The 21,656-nt window shown below is 35.9% G+C and overlaps 2 protein-coding genes and 1 long non-coding RNA gene across 6 annotated transcripts in view; 2 read left to right on the forward strand and 1 right to left on the reverse strand.

Moving 5' to 3' along the window:
- The window catches only part of cers2a (ceramide synthase 2a), a 17,582-nt gene extending 12,537 nt beyond the window's left edge, over window positions 1-5,045 (forward strand). Inside the window, exons 8-12 of one of the 2 annotated variants that reach the window (XR_003597779.1) lie at window positions 33-161; window positions 1,593-1,699; window positions 2,455-2,608; window positions 3,733-3,915; window positions 4,003-5,045. Coding sequence is in view for 1 of the 2 variants with exons in the window: in XM_028035497.1 (XP_027891298.1) it covers window positions 33-161; window positions 1,593-1,699; window positions 2,455-2,608; window positions 3,733-3,864 (522 nt within the window). In the remaining variant the exon portion in view is untranslated. Of the gene's footprint in view, window positions 1-32; window positions 162-1,592; window positions 1,700-2,454; window positions 2,609-3,732 lie in introns of both variants that reach the window. The other variant, XM_028035497.1, reaches the window with a different exon arrangement.
- Window positions 4,342-10,350, reverse strand: LOC114155559 (uncharacterized). The gene is made up of 2 exons (XR_003597780.1): window positions 10,163-10,350; window positions 4,342-8,388 (listed from the first exon to the last, which is right to left on the reverse strand). It is a non-coding gene; the product is annotated as an uncharacterized LOC114155559 (long non-coding RNA).
- On the forward strand, window positions 9,745-20,909 carry LOC114155556 (histone-lysine N-methyltransferase SETDB1-B-like). 3 transcript variants are annotated; one of them, XM_028035496.1, is made up of 8 exons: window positions 9,745-9,890; window positions 11,991-12,095; window positions 12,217-12,561; window positions 12,700-12,834; window positions 14,611-14,812; window positions 14,917-14,990; window positions 16,940-17,130; window positions 17,645-20,909. In XM_028035496.1, exons 2-8 carry the CDS (start codon window positions 11,996-11,998, stop codon window positions 17,756-17,758), a joined length of 1,161 nt encoding a protein of 386 aa, XP_027891297.1. In that variant the 5' UTR covers window positions 9,745-9,890; window positions 11,991-11,995; the 3' UTR covers window positions 17,759-20,909. The 3 variants fall into 3 exon arrangements, with proteins under 3 accessions (XP_027891297.1, XP_027891295.1, XP_027891296.1); XM_028035494.1 differs by having other exon boundaries at window positions 9,783-10,139; XM_028035495.1 differs by having other exon boundaries at window positions 9,783-10,139; window positions 11,994-12,095.
- Window positions 20,910-21,656: the final 747 nt, after the last annotated feature.

Here is a 21,656-nt window from a genome sequence, read left to right on the forward strand (position 1 = left end):
ATTTTTAACATCACCTATTTCTTCCTTTCCAGGATTTCAAAGAGCAAATTGTTCACCATGTGGCTACCATCCTCCTCATCAGCTTCTCCTGGCTGGTCAACTACATCCGAGCCGGGACTTTGATCATGTTGGTGCACGACGCCTCTGACTATCTTATGGAGGTATGACACGTCCAAAGGCCAAAGGTTTTTGTTTTTTATGCTTTTTCACAAATTTATGTGTTATAAAATCCAAAGGGTTAAACCAAAATAATATGAAAAAGGGTTAGATGGTGGATTTTGTGTGTGGTGAACCATTTTTAAGTTGATTTTAATTATGTTTTGGGGTGTTAGTCTTACCGACGACCTATTTTTATTTTACCAACAGAAGTTTTTTGATTTCTTATTAAAATGTCCTAATTTTTCAAGGTGAATTAAGCCATGCCACACTGAGATGGATCTGTGTTTTGTTAAAACACGCCCACAGCATCACACCTCCTCCACTGTACCTGTGCTTTCCCACATATTCAGCCTTTGTTTTGCACCAGACACACCTAAATCATTTGTTGCAGAAAACCTCAAAGTTGATCTCACTTGTGGAGGATTTACCAATCAGCACTGCAAAAACACAAAATCTAACAAAGTATTTTTACTCTTATTTTCTAGTGCAAATACTTTAGTACACTAAAGTAAACGTACTAGTTTGACTGCCAGATTATTTCACTTATAACATTGGAAGAATATATTTGTATAAGTAGAACTATTACTCTTTTGAAAATCAATATTAAGGAATTATTAACTGAAAACAAGCTCTTATATCTAGCTGACAAGATACTTGTTTTATTTCATTTGTACTAAGATATTTGCACTAGAAACTAGACAAAACCTACTCAGTACTATTTTGTGTTTTTGTAGTGTATAAACTGGTTTTGTATGTACTTGGAATTTGATCTGGTTGTGTGATTCTTGGGAATGGAATAGACCATTTTGACTTTTTGTCCTGTTGTTGGGTAAATTTCAGCCACAAAGTATCAGGTAAGTGGAAACAAACAGGTGTGCACACTGAAGTAATAATGATAAAAATAGAAGCTGTACAGTTACGTGAAGTAAGAACGTTACAGTTATTAATAAATGTAAACACAATATTAATAAGCTTATATGTGTAGAGAGATATATTTGTGCAAAAAAAATGCTTTTTAAAAGAAACTATAAAAATGTGCAGGTAATTCTAACGTTTTCTTTATATATTTTTAGAGCTGCGTTACATAGACTAGCATCTACTGGTAGGAACAACCTGCAACAATGTTGCTTTGTGTGTTTGGGACGCTGCAGCCTGTCACTGATGGAGCAATCCATGCTGTACAATTTTATTACTGAGTGTAAATTACAAGTGTGAGAATGATTTATTAACTGTTTGACAGAAGAATAACAATTCGTTCTGCCATTTTTTTTCAAATATCTTTTCTTTGATAGAATAATTGAACAGTTTTACATCAGCAGAAATAATATTTCTTTGATACTTGAGCAGCCCAGGTGTATGTAGAGAGTTTCTGCCCTCTAGAGGTTAAAAAATAAAAATAAAAAATCTCCTTTCTTCTTCTGCTTTCTTTCTAGTCGGCCAAAATGTTTAACTATGCGGGCTGGAAAAAAACCTGCAACTTCATCTTCACTGTGTTCGCTGCAGTTTTCATCATCACCCGTCTCATCATCTTCCCCTTCTGGTAAAACAGAAAAACATCATGGATGATGCATCACACACATGTTTATTCAATGCAACGTTTAATAGGAATGTGTGAGTGGTGGTTGCCGAGCTGAATTTGTATATTTTTGTTGTTTTTCTTTGCATCTTTTATTTGCACATTTGGTACCATCATCATATTTATCCCAGGTTAATTAAACTCATTTGTTTTCTGCACCATCAGCCAAATACTTATCTGTGAGCCTTGAGTTATTTTGTTTTTCATGCTTAAATTTTAAAAATATATATTTTCCTGACATTATTTTATTTACAAACACATCAGGAAGTTTGGAAACATTTAGGAGAACGACAGTTTGGAGTTTTGATCATTTTAGTGTTTTGGATTTGGTGATAATGCTCCTTCTCTGTAATGTCTCTTCAGCATTCATTCTCCCTTAAACAAGTTGGTGTGAGTTTTCTCATTCTTTGGATGTTACTTCCTACTTTGTCACAAAAGCAGCTGTTCAAAGGAGTCGCACAGTGTGGGAGGAATCGCTGAGACGCCATTTTAAACTGATTATTAATGTTTAATCAGCTAGAGATTACGTTCTTCGCACTAAAGAAGCAGCAAATCCCTACTTGAAATATAAATTTGTTGACATTTTCACAACTTTTTTTTTTTTTTTTCCCCCTCTTCAAACAACAGTTCTTTGTTTGAGCTCCCGGCCCATTCTCAACAGGCTCCAGAGGATTACTGACGCCGGTTCTGAATGGACCCTTTGTTTGCTCTTTCTCTAGGATCATATATGCAACAGGCGTGTACCCGCTGTCTCTCTACCCCACCTTCTTCGGCTTCTACTTCTTCAACGGGCTGCTGGTGGTGCTGCTGATTTTGCACATCTTCTGGACGGGACTCATCCTGCGCATGGTCATCAAATTTCTGCCAGGAAATGTAAGAAAAGCAACAGAAAACAGTGTCTTATTGGGATCTTTTTTTTTTTTTGGCATAAAGTGTATGTGTGGTTTCAAACGCCTTTCTTTACACATAAAAATCAAAATGTAGCCCCTTTCACTCTGACACCCCAAAATAAAAATCCAGCTGTTCTGTGAAGCTGTCAGAGGTTTGTTGGAGACTCTGGGAAAGAAACAGCAACAGATAAAGCATCTTATGAGAAAGGGAAGAGCACAGCATTGGAGGAGGATCTGCAGAGATCCTCCGCTCAGGTGGAAGAATCTGTTGCTGCTGTTTGAAAATCCAGAACTTTGGAAGGTAACACTTTATTTGACGGGTTGTGACTAAGACAGTCATGACACCGTCATAAACATGGCATTACATCTGTCATGAACATGAGTAAATCTTCATGAATATTTATGACTGTTGTCATAAAGTGTCATTTGGTAATTCATGACACTTTTAATACAAAGTTGACATTATTCAAAATGTCTTTGTTATGACAAATTGACATTAACCAAGAAATCATAATCCAACATAAATTTGTTATAAAAGTATTACTGATTAAACTTTAAAATTATGTAGCTTTATGTTATTAAAGCTAATAACATAATGACTTGCATTATTATGTTAACATAGTAATGCAGGTTCACCCTCTAAAGGTTAATATCATAGTTTAACGCAAGAAAATTGGTTATTGTGACAGGCCTACCTTCATATCACTCTTAAAAGTCCATCCTCATGACAAAACTTGGTGGTGGCAGTATCATGCTGCGGGAAGCTGGCTGATCCTGCCAGAACTGATGGTGGAAATGGTTGCACAAGAATAACAATAGCAGGCTGCTAAAGATCTGGGGTTTAGGTTCACTTTGCAGCAGTCTGCATGTTGTTGTCAAATTGGGCAAAAACATGCCACACTTTTCAGATTTTTAGCTGCAAAATTGTGACCTTTACACACATATACAACTGTGTGTAGATCTGTTACATGAAAACTCGATAAATGAATCAAAGTCTTCAAATAAGGGTACAAAATGTGGACGAGTTGATGAAAGGATTGCAACAAAGTCTCATCAGCCGACCAAAATTCAACACGTTTTCTGTTCTGCTTTGTGTTTTTGCGACAGGGCATCGTGGAGGACGAGCGCAGTGATAAAGAGGAGACGGAGTCGGACGACGAAGATGACTGTAGCAAGCCGAAGAACGGCCATGTGCAGAACGGTCACTCTGTCCTCCACAACCACAAGAAAAGAGACTGACTGGTCAGAAAGAGAGAGACTGGCTGATTATAAACAAAAAAGAAAGAAAAGGTGACAATGGCGCCCTCATCTGGAAGCTGAAAGACATGCAGCAGGCATCACACTCAAATTTACTCTCATTTGTATTTTACGTTTTAGGAAACGCAGTCAGCTCCGAGGGGATCACTTGGCCTCTCTGTGGATTACACTAAGATAGAAAAGGAGCCGTTTTGATCCCGTTTGCCTCTAAGCAGCAGAACAAATTCCCACTTCTATATTTTTCCTCTTTGTCAACCCGCCTGCTTGCAGCTTTGTTTTCTTGATGGGAATATTTCCTGGAAACTCGGCGCTTCAGATGGTTTCTCCCGTCCCTACAGCTCATTAACACTCTTCTAATTCTAACTGTCGATCTAAAACGTAACTTATTTTTGCTCTAAATAAACGCACAGATGCCAGAGATGATGTGATGAGTACTATTGTAAATGTGGCTGTGATTTCTTTTTTTTTTTCTCCTATGGACCATAAATCCCCTTAAGTCCAACGTTTTATTCAATTACAAAAAAAACATTTCTGCTGCATTTCTGCCGCTCTAGCTCTTTTGGGTTAAACGTTGCGAGGTTAAAGACGAAACAATTGCTAAATAACAATAATAATTAAATAGTGTGAGTGAACGTGCCTAGCCTGCCATACAAACTGAAAAGTGCCTTTGGAGAAATGTGTCTTTAAATACTTGCTTTTCTGAGAGATGGCTTGTTTTAAATGTTTGTTTTGTTTAAAATCTTTTAAGTTTTATCACCTTTCTTTCATCGTTTATTTCTTTTAGTGCAGCCAAAAAGTTTAAATTTGGGAGCAAAGCGTTTGATTAAGTTGATCAGTAAATGTTGATTCTTTTCTGGCTGGAATAATCCAAAGCATATCCATTTAGTATATTTCTTTTTATTATTATTATTATTATTTATGTCTCAGTCATCTTGAGATGCACTTTATGGTTCTTTAGAGGATCAGGATTGACTGAAAAACTAGTGAATCATTTTAGTTACAGTGTTTGTTTCAGATTTCAAATCATTATTTGTTTGGAGGTTCAAAAAATAATTTCAACCCTTTTTTTTATATAATTATTCACGTGAATATTCATTTGTTTTGACAGGGTTTTTGGTTTAGCTAGGAACAAAGAAAGATGTTAGTGAGTAAAGATGTAAAAAAAAACAAAATGTAACGCCAAATTGTTGTTTACATTTTCTAAGACGTTATTTGCGAGTACCTTCATCATTTCAAAATCTTCTTCTTGAATGCCTTCTTGACCAATCACATGCAGCTCTCTGTTAACTTTGCTTTTGCTGAAGTCTTTTTATTCTTCCTGAGTTGTACATTTCTAACATGGATGATATAAATTTGTGAGAAAAACATCTTTTTTTGTTGTATTTATTTCTGAAGATGATGTTGAAATGTTTTAATAGATTTTATTTCTAAACTGAAACATTTCATTGAGGATTGTTTTGTGTTTTCTTTGTATTTTGTAGACAATATGACTGGTTGGGTAAATGCAAGATGTGATTTAAGTTTTGCATGAAATAACTAATATTTGTAATGTGATACCTGCTCTAATAATATGTTAGAAGTAGTTAAGGTACAAAAAAGAAAGGATCATATTGCCGTAACATTTTTGTGCTTCATTTTATACTTTCAAAATATGAAACTTTCAAAAAGCAGGTGGATTAGCTTTTTTAAATAAATCCTGACCTAAATACTAATGAGGTAAAAAAGGTCACTATCCATCAGAATTTGTTTAACACTGTAATTTTTGACTCTTTGTATAAATCTGAGGAATCTGGGGTAATAAAAAAACACATTATTTATTAGTCAAAAGACAACGGCTCAAAATATTGAAGATTTGGCCATGATTGCATTTTTTATGATTCTCAATGGATTACTGGTGGAAAGTTTTAGCTTTTTTTAAAGAAAACTACTCCTAGTTTTTTTCCCCACCCTCTACTGTATTTTGGCTGCAGGCTTGAAGTCCTCCTCATCTAATTGCATATGGAGCGGGATCACTTTACCATCCTGTGCTCCACTTTATCCTCCACACTGTTCCTGCCACCAGACAGCCTCAATGCAACAATCTCCATTTTAAAGCAGCGGGGTCAATTTCCACCCTGCTCCAGCATCTGGCTCTGCAATTTAATTGCTAATGCGGCTCCAGTTTCTCTGGATTTTCTGTGTCCAGTTTTCCTGCTTCCTCCTAACTTTGCCTCTTCTTTCTCCTAATTTCTTCTTCTTCTTACATTTGTGAAGCGTGAGCCAGGACGGTGTGAAGTCCAACCAAAGGTCTCCCGACAGGAGAACAAAAGCAGGGGGGTGTTTGATCCACTTGTGAACTGTGTAGACCGTTATTCAATTCCTGCTTAAGTATTAATAAAGGCTTTACACCCGGGGGGAGGTCGCGAGGTGTGAGTGCACGCTTGTGTATCTTGGATCCATGCATCTCCTGAGTGCAGGAGCTAATTTGTGGGCTGCTCATTTTCCCTGTAATGATATTGCAAGAGGAGGACAGTAAAGGCTTTGGTAGCAGATTACTGTCTAGTGTAGCCTCGTTAATAAGGAAACCTTGGAGCAACACAGAGTTCTGATGCGATAAGCGTTTAACTATGACAGCTATTGGAAGGTTTGGGCTTTTGGCTCCTCGGCAAACAAAACCCAGATGACAATGCTTCCAGGATGGTGAGTTACTGGCTTTGACATTTCCCAGAGTTGATGCTAGAACTAAAATAAATGGCGTTTTGTTATTTATAGGTTTTGTTTCTGTTTAGTCAAACTCAAATGACTTTTCAAAACTTTTAAAGCTCATTCATCTCACATAAAGCATAGCTGTATCAGGAAACCTATTACAGGGCCAAATTAATATTTTTTTAATAAACAATGCAAACTTTAATTTTATCAGGACAACATGTATGTATATATATATATAATTAGTTTTTTTTATTTTAAACCCAGAAACTCTCTGAGCTGTAAAAACCTGGGAGGTTCTTTGCTGCCGTGTTTGTTGTATAGAAAATTTTGTTTTTGCAAAACTTTAAACTTTTCACTTAAAGATTATCTACTTTCAACTCTGAAACACAAATATATTATTAGGTAATTATGCATAGATTGCCCTTGTTAAAAATCAAATCATGGTGGTACACAACGTTTTTCAAACGTGTTCACAACATTTCCAGACTTGGGTGCAAACCATAAACATGCATTAATTAATAGAATATTATCTTTTATAAAATAGACTAACGCATAGCAGCAAATAATGACATGTCGAGCCGTGTGTGAATGTTGCTCTCTTGTAAAGTAAAGCACTTTGACTATAATTGCATTGTATTAAAACTTCTTTCTTTCTTTTTTGCAAAAAAAAAATAAATAATTTGTGTTTGGTTTCTCAGCCAAATGGTCAGTGAATAAGTAAACAGTATCCACCTGTGTGACACTTCAAACCTGCCAAAACTTTTAATTCAGGCTGGACATGGAGAGCAGTAACCAGAAAAGCAGCCAAAAGGTGTTTTGTTTGTTTTATGTATTAGGTGTAAGGTTCTGCTTAAATAAAAACGAAAAATTTAAGATTTTAATTGATTGATTGAGATGTTGTGACTTAATTTAAGTAATACTGAAAAGAAAAGTGGGCCTAAAGTCCTCTGTGGTAATATCAGTAGGATAAAAAAAAAATTAAAAAGCTAAGACAGGAGAAATCTGTAAAGGGGTAAATAAAGCAGATCACTTTGGCAGAGCTGAGGAAAGAAACACTGAGTGAGGAATACTTTCTACTGAACAATAAGACGGAGTTAATTTAGTTTATAGCAGGAATAGCTCTATCAATATCTTTATTAATTATGTTTCTGTGATTGTCCAAAAACAATGAGACATTGCTTTTAAAATAACAAATTCCTCAGATTTAATGCCTGATGTTTTATTTTTGTACTTTTCCCTCAGTGAAACAGAGATAAGGTGTATTTTCTAACAAATGACGGCTCTGTTTTGCCCACATGACATAAAACTCGACTGTGAAGATGATCTTCTCTTGTCTCTCTGCTTGAATTTCATGGATTTATATCAGCAGATAGACGCAGTTGCAGTGATAAGATATTCACACAGTAATCTGATCAGTTTTAGACAAGCTCATTGATCACGTAGATTAGATCAGGAACTAAATTAGAAACTGAAAAAAAAATACTTCAACTGCTAAAATTTTCAGGGTAGCAATTTAGGATGACAGAAAAAGACATTCTGTGCTTTTATTAGGAAGAATTTTATTATTCTAACCACCTTCCTATGTTTTTTTCATCTCAGCTGAACATAACCCCGGACTTGAGGTGAGAGAGCTCATCTGAGAAGAATCAGCATCGTCCACATGGACCAGCCTCCGTACCAGGCACCGCCCTTCGAGGTGGATGTGGACCTCGGGTTTGCGCTCTTCTTCCTCTTCCTGCTGTGTTTCTTTCTCCTGGTGACGGTGGTGCGCTGCGCCCAGACGGTGGTGGATCCTTACGGCTCGATCTCCACCTCTACCTACCAGGAGGAGCAGATCAACTGAGGCAATGGAGAAGTCATATTTCAACTCTGACGGGAGATTTGTGGGAAAAACTCTGCAGCATGAACTGTACTTTCAAATTCCACCAGCTGGAATATTCTTTTTTTTAGTTTCGTGAGAATAATACACAGAGCACTAACTGAAGGACAGAGAGCCACATAAGAAGTTATAAAACTGATATCCTGTTGTATTTGTGAATTTATAGTCCAAGTTTTTATTAATGACTCATGAATGGGTTTGTAATATCAGTTGCATCAAAGTTTTTGAGGATTATGGGAGTTAATGACCTAAAGGTTAGTTTCTGAGAAGGTTAAAGAAAGCCTCTCATGTTTATACATTTTTAAAGCCAATAGTTTCCAAGAGAGTCGGAATTAAACTACACACTAGTAAGGCATAACATTATAATTACTTTTGCTATAACATATTTTGGACTTGATTGCTATACTACTTAAAGAAGCCACAAATCACACATGTTATCCAGCCCTCCATCAGGAAACCAGTGCAACTGATTGTGGTCATGCCATATATCTTGCTAAAGCAAGTTGACTATTGTTCTCTAGTTCCTTAGGATTTCAAATATCAAATTAAAATGGCAAATTCTCCAGTACAGTAAATTTTCTCAACTGTAGTTTTATCTCAAGTTGCTAATTGTAATTATAACTTTTTCCAGCTTCTAGATCATTTGGCCCTGATCAGCAATCAGAGCATTAAGAAAATTTTAAATTGTGTTTTAATGTACAAATATGTCCATTAAACTCAAATTTGGTCCAAAGAATTTAAAAAATTGGCTTTAATAATTAATCATCACTGTGTAAAATCCCTGAAATCTAACAGTGCACAGTTTCAGTATTTAAAAGAAGGAATTTTAAGTTTTTTTTAGTCACATAATTCATCTGGAATGGGTTAGCTGATAGATGATGTCTCTCCAACCTTGTTTCAAGATCTAATATATATAGTAGAGGTTGCTGCAATAAATTGATGTCTTGTGTATTGTTTTTAGTCAGATGTATATTTTTTATTTTCCCTAAAGTTTACATTTTGTTCTTATGTCTGCATGCTGTTAACTCTTGAAAACCAAAGTCTCAAGGGTCGTATAGCTTTTTTTCTTATAGCCTGAGTGTGACAATAGATGATAAACTTTCTTTCAATGAGATTGTGTGTAAGCTAAAAATCTAAACTGAGTTTATTTTCCAGAAACAAATCAGAGATTACTTTATCTCAATAAGATTCTTTATATGTGGCACTAATGGAGCTCCATACAGAAAGACAGTTAAGAAAAAAGTTCTGTTTTTGTCAGTCAGTCATATTGAAGTCGCTTGTTTTATTACTGTATGCTTTTGAAACTAAACAAATGCATGTTATTGATTGAAAGTAAACGCCAGTTCTGCTTTTCTACCAGCTGATGGCGGTGTCGCACCGTTTTGTTCCGTATCACACCCATAACCCACAGAAACAAGGAAGAAGACCAACAACAACGGAGGTATCCAAAGTGGGGCTTTGTTAAATTCTTGTGTAAAATCTGAACAGCTGATTGCTTTTCCTCAACCCTGTGATTTGTTTAGCTTTTAGATCGCGTTAGCTTCATTGCTAGCATCAACGGTTGAAAGTAACTGCAACGACAAAAAAAAAAAAAAAGAGAGAGAGAAAAAAACAACAACCGTATTTGCTCGTGTGTGTGTTTTTTAAAGACCTTTTGTCTTTCGAGGTGGATTGCTTGAACACATGAAAGGTAAGTGTGGCGTCATGTCTTACCTATTGCACGTTTAGTCACTTTGTAATAGTTTAAGTTGAAAGTAGAAACGCGTCGCTTTGCTTTACAAGTAAGCTAAAGCTAACAATGAAGCAACTCCTGAGCTTACGGTGAACATTTCACTAAATCCTCGTCAAGCTTCAATCAATGTGAAGCATTACCCAACTTATTGATTATTTTTGTTCAAATTAACCGACTCCAAACTTTATTATTTTTTGAATTTTTAATGGTATTGTCCGAGTGATGTGTACGGGTTTACTAAACAAGAACGTTGGTTGACAAAATATTGGACAGACGTAGCTATTGTGAAAACAAGGCACATCCTCTAGTCTGCAACTTACTTTTAAGGGACAGAACACAGTAAAGGCCTGTTTTTACCATTTAAATGTGCCATTTAGTGTAAAAATACACAGAACAGATTACGTTGTTAGGATTTATACACAGCCAAAACTGAGAATCCATGTGCTGTTTTTATAGGATTTTAGTGCAAAAGTAGCAACCAGATACAGCTAATCAGATGCATTTTATTAACAGTTTTACAGAGGCGTGGAAAATGATTAATTTTACACAAATCTGTAAAATGATCAGATCTGGAGCATCCAGATTTTTTAACACAGCAAAGGAGAGAAGACTTCAGCTGTGAGTTGCTTCCCATTATATTTATAAAGCTATCAAACCAGATGAAAGTTTATTATTCTATAATTAAAAAAAAGGATATTGACAAATGGAAAAACATTTGAGGCAGTCTTTAACGAACAACCCAAGAAAACTACACAATGGCACGACAGAATAATTTTAAACATTTTTTGTTTTATAAAGGTTTACAGGGGAGAGATTCTCTCAGAAGCCATAGAAGGACAATTTAGGTTTGCAAAGTTGCTTATTTACTTTGAACCATCTGAAGCGACGTCCATAGGAGAGATATTGTTTTGTAATGCACAGACAAGCACGGTAGTGGAGGAATGATGATGTTTTTAGTCACCGAATCAGGCGTAAACATTTAAAAACAAGTATCAACTATGGTAAAGCTCTTAGCATTTCTACTGGTTCATCATTTTTATGGGGTTTGGGCAAAACGTAGCTTAAACCCTAACTTTTGTATTGTTTTCCAGTATTTCCAATATATATTGTGAGGTAAAAAAAACATCTTAAGGTAATGTTCACCAGCTTTAGGACTGCTTAAGAAAATGCTCGTACTCATATTAATGAATCTAGAAAAGACCTTAAAGCTTATTATATCAAGATTTGTTGTTAACCCTGTTTTTAGATTGTACAAGATCCTCAAAACCCCTCCCTGATACTAGAATTTGCTGTAAAAGAGGACATTTATTTATATTCAATCTAAGCCTCTTACAGCAGCATTTAGGAATTTCTTCTGTCTAAAATATTATGAAAATGTTAATATACTTGGAAATAACAGAAAGAGAGGTATTAAGTTTTATTAGATCTTCTTCAGAGCAGTCACAGGAGTATCATCCTGTGACTGCTCTGGTGGTAGCAGACCAATTACTACAATTGCAATTACTACAACCAAAATCAAACCTAAACTTCCTGCATTTATTATGCGCATGTCCAGAATGTTATGCCTAAAATCTCAGTTTACTCATGATAACTCTACTTGGGTGCACCAAAACTGAATCATGGAACTGTTAGACATCTTTTGACGAACACTGTTTATGCCTCTAAAGGTTGATCTCAGAGATATCTTGTGTGAGTTCAGGAAAAGAAATGTGGCTAAAAGAAAGCTTGAGAATAAGTTAAAAACATGTATATTTTTTGCCTATTATTGTTATTACATCCCTTCCTTTGTTTTATATGCTGTGTTTGCAGTAGCAATGGAGGTGGATAAGCTCAAGACGAAAACAAAGAAGCTTTCAAGGTCGAGGAGGAGGAGGAAACAAAACAAGAGAAAAACGAATCCTGACAAAGAAAGAGGTAATCGCCGTTAATGCACATTAGTATGCAAGTATGACTTGGATTGAAAATGATTGAACTGAGAAAGTTTTTGTGATTTATACTGGTTGAAGCTTTTAACCTGAACTTTCCTTCTTGGTAGAAAATAAGCCTGATTCTCCATGGGACTCCGTTCCCTCCACACACGAGACACCCAGCAAGGCAACAAAGTTTGAAAATGGCTGCGACTCCCTCACTCTTATAAAAGACGCAGTTGTAGTTTTGACTAAACTGCCCGAATATAAAATTGGCGCGTTGAGACCCCCGACGCCTCCGCAGTTCTACAGCGAAGACGAATCCTTCAGCAGCTCGGATTCAGACACGCAGTGGGAATCAGAGGAGGATTCCAGCGATTCAGATTTCTGGGTCATAAACAGCAAACTCAAATATTCAAATTCCTCCAATTGTGACCTGATAAGGATGCCTACAACCAGTCACAACTGTAACGGTAAGATCAACAATAAAACTGCAAGGACGTTACGTCTCTCTTAAGTTATAGTAAATACTGCAAAATGCTGAAGGACTTCAACATTTGGTATCTTGTATTTTCCCGGCCGTAGTAAAAATAACCCTCCTGTGTCAGCAGGTATCTCCCTTTGCTCACGTGACAAGATCCGCCCCGACTTACCCGAAGAAGAAATTAATGTTGACATGATGGTTATTGCTCGTAGAAGACCTATGAGGTGGCAGCGTGGTAAAATAGTCGAAATAATTACAAAAGGTAAGATGCAAAAAAAATCCTGATTGACACTCTGAGGGTAAACGTGCAAAAAAGGGTTTGGATAGTTCAATATTTACTGGTAAATTTTAGACCTTCATAAAGATGGAAAAATAAAATAAAAATATATAAATTTTACATCACAGTAGCCTAATCTCATTGGAAAAAATTTATAATATGGTGCATCCACTTATTTTTGAGTGCTGTGGAGTTATTTCTAATTATCTCTAGTTTCACTAATTTGCCTACAAAATACACAAGTTTGTATCCATTGTATGTAGTATAACCAATCTCTACTTAATTTAACATATACTTGGCATCAAAAACACAAGTAATATGTTTCTTTAAAATATAATTATAACTTATTAAAGCAGTTAGGGGTTTAATTAAACATTTTTTCCTCATAGAGTACTGTCTGTTTTACATTTATCTGCAAACTTTTTTTTACTTGTGTTAAAACACAAGTAAAAAAGTTGCCAAAAGCTGTAATGTCCAGCCACGCATATCTGTAAAAAACAACAACAAAAAAAACAAACTTTTTCTTAATTGATTTCTTATGTTTTAAAACGGTCTTGATCAGTTAAGCACAATGACTTGTGTGTGTAAATATTTATAGCAGATAAACAATATGTGAACAGAAAAGAGTTTATTTTTAATTATAGAGCAGATAAAAAACTTGATTTTAAAAATATGAAACTGTTGTGGCTCCATGTTTTTTCAACTTAGTAATTTTGACCCTTGTGGCAAAAAGGTTTGGACACCACTGGGTCAGGAGATGTGAAAAGGAGTCGGAGGAAGATGGTTATTCATTATGAGTTTGAGAAACACATGAATATGGCGCAACTTATCCGGTCAACACTCAAATAAAATAATAACGTGGTCATTTTAGACATGGAAGACAGATGGTTTGAGCCATATGTGTGAAACATGAAAACTATGAGAACATCGTCTCGTCTTTCCAGGCAGATTCACATTGAGACACGTGACCAAAACAACGCGTGTTCAGCATTGTTGGGGGGTTTTTAAGGATCGTCGGTGCCAATGACCCTTACAGGGACTTGACTGTAGGTTATGGTCAGGTCTTCATATGACCCTGATGACCTCAGTAGTGATTTCTATTTCCCTATCAGGATGATTGTTCCTGATTAAAATTTATAAACCTGATGCTTCAAGCGCATGTGTTGCATAAGAGGTTGTTTGTAATTCTCTTTTGATCTAAAGTGCAACCAACTACAGTCGCTTTCAATAAATATATTATACGTCCTGATGAGTTTCAGCTGCCAGATTAAAAGCACTTATTGAAAGTAACAACCTTTGAGCAAGTATTAAACATACCTTTCATTTAAAATAGCTTTTTTAATTGTCTGATGTAATATCCTAATTTTAAATGTCATGTTTTTATTAGCCGTTGGAAAATCACCATAACTTACAGAAACAAAGGCTTTCAATCATCCATCTGTGTGTAATTAATCTAATTAATGTGTTTTTAAAACAAATGGACTTTTCAATAATATTCTAATTTATTGAACAGTCTGGGTTTTCTTGCATCACTGTTCATTTTTCTAACATGACACTTTTTTTTGAAATCCAAAAATTCTTTAGTCAAAAAAACTCCAAATCTATAACTTTACAACTCTGTCAGACAACAAAATGTAAAAAAAAAAAAAAGAAAGGAAAAACAAAAAGCAAACTTCAGGCATTTTTGAGATGCAGTCGAGCAGAAAGATGTTTAAAGTGTGTTGATGAACTGATCAGTTTATTACTTTTCTCTCCTAACAGATGATGGGCGGTTGAAGTACAAAGTCAGCTTTGAAGATAAAGGGACGTGCCTCGTATCCGGACACCACATTGCTTTTGACAGCAGGCCCAAGGTGGAGCAGCTGTACATCGGCGCCCGAGTGGTGGTCCGCTGTCAAAATAATAAGTACCGGTTCCGACCCGGAATACTGGCTGAGCTACCCAGCAGGAAGAATCAGTTCAGGTGTGTAATTTTAAATAAGAGAAAAATACAAACGATATGTGGCTTCACCTTTAAAAATGTGACGCTAGTTTTTGTTTGTTTGACTCGTTTGTTTTGATTTTTAGGTTTCTGATGTTCATGGATGACCATACACCAGTTTATGTCGGGCTTCCTTTGTTTCACATGGTGTGCAGACCTTGTAAGTTCACAGCAACAAATACTCAGGTTCTCTGGAGAAAACAAATGCTTTGTCACATTATCCAACACGTTCTCTGTTTTTACGTATTTTAGATTTTTGTGTAAGGTACTTGTATGACTTGTATCATCAGATTTCTGTTTGGTTTTTTTTAATTCATGAAGAATATATTGCATATTGCAGCATTGGTGTGCACAATATTAACATTGCATATGATGCAATAATCGCTTGCTAACACATCTCAAGCGTCATTAGTTTCCTCTTTGCATGCCAACAACAGATTGAACCTGTTCTTTGATTGTAGTATACACCGTGTTCCAAATTATTATGCAAGTGATATTTTCTCAGATTTTCTTAAATGGTCAATGCAAATGATGGTCAGTATAATTTTCAAGTCATGAACTATGACAGTATAAATCAAATTTTACTGAATAAAACTCCCCAGGAGAACAGTATTTTTTTCAAAAATAAAAAACCCAAAATGCACTGTTCCAAATTATTATGCACAGCAGATTTTCTAAACATTTTATGGATTATAAAGAACTGCAAACGACCTTCATTCTTTGAATGTGCAGCATTAAGTGGTCACATTTACTAACATCAAAAGCTATTTCAATCAAAAACATCTTAACAGACCGAGTTACATGTTAACATAGGACTTCTTCTTTGACATCACCTGCACAATTCTTGATCCATTGAACTTGTGAGTTTGTGGATAGTTTCTGCTTGAATTTTTTTGCAGGATGTCAGAATATCTTCCCAGAGCTGCTGTTTTGATATGAACTGCATTCCACCCTCAGATCTTCTGCTTGAGGAAACTCCAAAGGTTCTCAATAGGGTTGAGGTCAGAGGTCAGAGGAGGATGGTGACCACACCATGAGTTTCTCCCCTTTCATGCCCATAGCAGCCAATGACACAGTGGTATTCCTTGCAGCATGAGATGGTGCATTGTCATGCATGAAGATGATTTTGCTACGGAAGGTACGGCTCTTCTTTTTGAACCATAAAAGAAAGTGATCAGTCAGAAAGTCCATATACTTTGCTAAGGTCATTTTCACACCTTCATGGACTCTAAAGGGGCCGGCCAATGATTCTCTCCCCATGATTTCGGCCCAAAGCATGACTCCACCACCTCCTTGCTGACGTCACAGCCGTGTTGGGACGTGGTGGCCATCCACCACCAATCCACTACTGCGTCCATCTGGACCATCCAGGGTTGCACAGCAGTCATCAGTGAACAAGTCTGTTTGAAAATTAATCTTCATGTCCGGCTGGTCCCACTGCGACCGTTTCTGCTTGTGAGCTCTGGTTAGGGGCCCAATAGTAGGTTCATGCACCACAAGCCTCTGGAGGATCCTCCACCTTGAGGTTCCAGAGGCACCAGCAGCTTCAAATAACTGTTTGCTGCTTTGTAAGGGCATTTTAACAGCTGCTCTCTTAATCCGATGAATTTGTCTAACAGAAACCTTCCTCATTCTGACTTTATCTGTACAAACCCATCTTAGTTCTGAATCAGACACAAATCTCTTCACAGTACGATGATAACGCTTCAGTTTTCATTAAATATCTAATGTTTTCATACCTTGTCATACGGCACTACACTATCTGATGATTTTCATCAGCAGAGAGATCCTTTTTCTTTCCTATATTGCTTGAAACCTGTGGCCTGCTTAATAATGTGGAACATCCTTCTTAAGTAGATTTCCTTTAATTGAGCTCACCAGACAAACTAATCAACCCAGCTCTCTGAAATTAATTATAGTGATTCAAAGAGCCCGGACACACAATACCATCTATTAATTTAATAGCACAACAAAAAATGTCATCTTTATGACACTTGAATCCAATTTGCATAATAATTTGGAACACGGTGTAAGTTTATTTCCTTATCTACGTCAGACGAATCTGTTCATACCGTATCAGACTTTAATCTTTTGCTCTTTTCCCAACAGTGGAAGATGTTTTGGACGACGTTCCCGACGGAGCGCACAAATGTTTTATGAGACAGTACCTTAAGGACTGGCCGTACCCTCACTTAAACAAGTACAGAGCTGGACAGAGCTTTAATGTGGAGCTTAATGGAGTCATGCAGATGTGTGAGGTTGTTGTAATCGACTGCAGCTTAATGCAAGTTGTTTTTCAGGTTAGTGTTTCTTCTTTTGCTTATTGTTTTTTACATGTCTTTAAACAGTTTTGCATGCGAGACTTTATCTGTGAAGGATTTATTTTTCAGTCTTTTCTTGGAATTTGTAAAGAGAAGACTTTTAATTTGACCTACCTTACATTTAAACTTTTACATATGGAACAAGTGTTGAGAAGTATCTGTATTGTTTCTGGTTCCTAACCAATGAGGATCTGATGTGTTTTTTTTAATGGCATGTTCGCCTGTCTTTCCAATCTTGCAAAATGGCTTAGAAAAATGGACATCATGTCAGGAAGTGACGTATATATATTAAACCTGCTTAGAAACTCAAATCAACTCAAAGTAAAATACATTCAAAATGAAATGGAATAAAAATTTTATATTTACTTTTTATACATCCTTACCTCAGCACTAGGTTTTTTTTATTTATAACACGAGTAAGCACAAAACTATATTGGCATCTTACATCAGTTCCTTTAATTTTGTGTTCCTAACATTTCTTGTTATTTTTCAGGAAAATCAGCGAAGGGAGTGGATCTTCAGAGGCTCTGTGCGACTGGAACACATTGCCAGACTGTGGGAAGAGAGGAACAAGCTAGAGTCCAAGGATGACTCTGACTCTGATTAATTCATAGATGCAGGTATATGTAAAATAGATGTAGAAATGATAAATACAAATTCCTAAGAGGGATGCGTCCTTTTTGTTTGTTTTGTTTTTGTAACATTTCAGCCTAAATCAAATTTATTAAAAGACTGAAAAGAGACTACCCAAGCAAACCCTTCCCCTGTTCTTCATGACGATAAATGAATTTAATTTCCACTGCTCCCTAATTCTACAAATGTACTTATATTAATTAAACTGAAATGCAAAACACTCCCATAGATTCCAGAGTATGTTTTCGGAGCTGAAACCAGGTACCTGGAACTTTTAAAGGAATGTTTGATGATATGATCATCTAGAGATCTCATCTGGACACTATTCATGGCAGCATGAATTTAAAATGTAACGTAAATATTTCCAAAAACAGCTGAATTTGTTCCGTGAGCGAGTGACAAGCCCTTTGGCCCTTCAGAAAGCTGAATGGCAGTGTGCAGCAATGTGTGGAAGCTCTGCATTACTCTGCTTGATGAAGTTGAAAAATCTTTGCTAACATTTTTTTGTTTGTTTTTCATTTTTAAACATTATTGTACCTTCATACTGAAAACCAGGCATTGCCTACTGTTGTGATGCAAATCTGCCAGCTAGCTAACAAGTTTTATTTTTAATTTTTGATTTGATACTTAATGTAGAAACCAGTTTCACTCAATCTTCTCTTCAACAGCTCATGAAATCTTTTTTTTTTTCCTGTGGTGTAACAATATGCATAATTTCAGACTGCTTTGCTTCCCGTTTACTCTGTTGATGTCATTACACTCTGACCTTTTTCCTTGTGATGTTTGAGTCTTAGTTTCTCCAAAAGCTGGAGGATTTTTTTCATGTTAACCAATCATTTTATTATCCAACTATTAATCAAGAGGTCTCAATTCAATATATTAAGCTTTCCTTATTCTAGCATTTCAAATATGTTTTTGAAATATGAAAGATATATCCTTAAATCTATCACAAATCATTCTAGGTATATCTTGTGTGGTCACAAACAGAATTGCAGTGCTACACTATGTTGTCAAATGTTTTGCTCATTTGATTTTAAACCTTTATGATCTTGAGTGACATCTTATTCTTAATCCGTGCAGTTTAGGATGTTGGCACCTACAATAACTCTTCTGGGAAGTCTTTCCACAAAGATTAAGAGCATGTTTATGGGAATGTTTAACCATTTGTGAGGTCAAACACTGATGTTGGGCAAGAAGGTCCAACTTCTATGCTCTAATTCATCCCAAAGGTGTCAAATAAGATGAGGCCACCTCTAAACCGTTTCCAGAAAGTTGGGGTTATGAAATTGTCCAAAATGTGTTTATATCCCTCTGCTTTATTAAAAACCCACAAAATTTTGCACTAGATACATTGCAATCAATACATTGGATTGCCACATAAAGAGTCATGGTTCTTCACTCAGAACAGGTCTCTGTTGATTTAGAGTGCTGTCATGCTTTAGACCACCACACCCAACTTGGTAACGTAAGGCTTGCATCCAGTTGTTTGCAATTGAAACCCGTTTTATGAAGTTATCTACTGTTCTTGAGCTACTCTGAAGGCCAAATGAAGTTTGTAGTTCTGTAGAGTTTCACTAGTTGCTATTACTACATAAATGGTGAGAAAAAAACAAAAAAGATTTGAGACATGCTTCTAATATCCCCCATCAGAATAAAAAAAACAAACTCATGCATTAACTTTTAACACAGATTATTTTGTACATGTTCGATTTCCTTCAGGTTTTGTTGTAGATTTATTTATTTTCTTTACTATTTAAGATAAAGAACCTGGCCAAAAAAGGTAATCACCAATTAAAAGGTCACACACTTTAGTGTTTTGTTGGTCTGCCTTAACTTTGATTTTTGCTCTTGCATTGTTTCGATACGCTACTGCAGGGTCACAAGATTTATTTCCATCCAGTGTCGTATTCATTTTTCGCCAATATCTTGTACTGATGATGGAGAGAGTCCAACCATTGGAAAAAAAATACCTTCTCCAAAAAAACTCGCTATGAGAATAATGTCCAATGCTCCCTGAACTACTCTTTCACAATTTCAGCTTGATGAATCTTGGCCTTGTCATCTTATAATATCCCCGTGTCATCAGAGAAGAGACAATATGTTGGTGGAATAATCTGGTCAGTCAGTATATTCAGGTAATTTGCTGACCTCATAATTTTACTCAACTTTGACCTGACCCCTTGCAGCCACTCCAGATTATAGCATTGCCCCACATCTTGTACAGTATACACTAGGCACGATGGCTGCATTACTTCACCTGCCTCTCTTCTTGCCCTGATGTGCCCATAACTCTAGAAGAGGATAAATCTGAACTCATCAGATTATATGACTTTCTTCCAGAGTCTAGTCTTTTTGCTCTATTGCAAATTGAAGCCTTTCTCTTCAATTTTTCTGACTGATTATTGATTTTCTTATGGTTGTACAGCTGTTCAGTCCCAATCCCTTGACTTTTTGCATGGGAAAATATGCTTACTTTCACTATGAGCCATAGCCCTTAGTTACACTGTTTTTTTTCTTCTTTGGTTTGATTTCAGTGATGTTTAAGAGATAACCCCCATCATAATCATTCATGACATTTCTTCTTAAAGACGATGCTTCCTCACTCTCCCTCCAATAAGTTCTTGACCCAGTTTCAGTAGTTTCTGTAATGTTGAAACTTGATTCAAATGATTTGACCCTTCTTAAACAGACTGACTTATTGTCCACAGCCAGAGGATACATCTTTCACTATGATAGTTCAAGAAACAAGCTGCTCAATAAATCAGCACTCTTAAATGTTGTGTTGTCAGCAGAAAGATGCAGTAATTAGCCAACAAGGTATTTGCTTAGTTAAATCCAGTTGACAAACCTTTTTGGTCAGGCGGTGTTTGTATTAGACTATATATACCTCTTTGTGAAAGATTACAGAAGAGCAAGCAACTCAAATATTAATTATTTACTTAATCTTTCCTCTAATTGTCCCAAATGAACTACGAGTGTTAATTGTTTATGTTGTCGTATTTTTTTTGTGTGTGTGTTAATTTCTGACTCTTCTTTTTAAATATTTTGTAATTTTGGTTCTTGGTCATTTTTGTTTACTCATCCTAATTTTCAAAGGCTGGCAATAAAACTAGTTTCTTACACAACTTGTTTCATGTTTTACTTGATTTTTTATCTTCTGTTTGATGAAAACTATTCTGGTGAGATTCACTCAGCTGGGTGAAAATTAGGAATAAAGATGTTTTCAGATTTGAATTTGTTTATCTTCAAATCAAAGTATTCATGATCAAACCAATCTACTTCAATGCTCAAAAATAAATCTGGCAACACATTAAATTTCACTTTAAACCCCAGAGTTTTTGTAAACGTCAACAAGCTTCTGTCATAGTTCTGGCTTCATATTTAACCGCTCTCAGGTTCTTGTACTTTATTTAAATTGGACACCCAATCACATCCAAGTGTAGCATCCAACTCAAACAATGATCCACAGATGAAATAAAATTGGTTAATAAGTTAGGGAGCAATCCAGAACTTACATAGTATTATTGGGGATCTCAAACATGCATCATGGCATTCTGGGATGAATACAGCAGGATAAACTTTGACAATGATCCTGACCCCAACTCCTTTGAAAAATAATGCAATATGCTTAAAAGTCTTATCTAGAATAACAAGGCTGCAACAAATGCCACTATATCTAGAAATTAATTAATAAAAATAAAGGAGATGCAACTAAATACGACGAACACATAGAGGAATTGATGGTTTTGCTAAGTTTAGACTAAAATGAGAAAGGGAAAAAAAACTAGTGTAAGTGTTGTGGAGAAGATTGTAATGTTTTTACTGACCAAAATTACCAAAAGAAAATTAATATTGTACTCCTCGCAAAATAA

The sequence above is a fragment of the Xiphophorus couchianus genome, chromosome 13, assembly GCF_001444195.1.
Source record: "Xiphophorus couchianus chromosome 13, X_couchianus-1.0, whole genome shotgun sequence".
Lineage (NCBI taxonomy): Eukaryota > Metazoa > Chordata > Actinopteri > Cyprinodontiformes > Poeciliidae > Xiphophorus > Xiphophorus couchianus.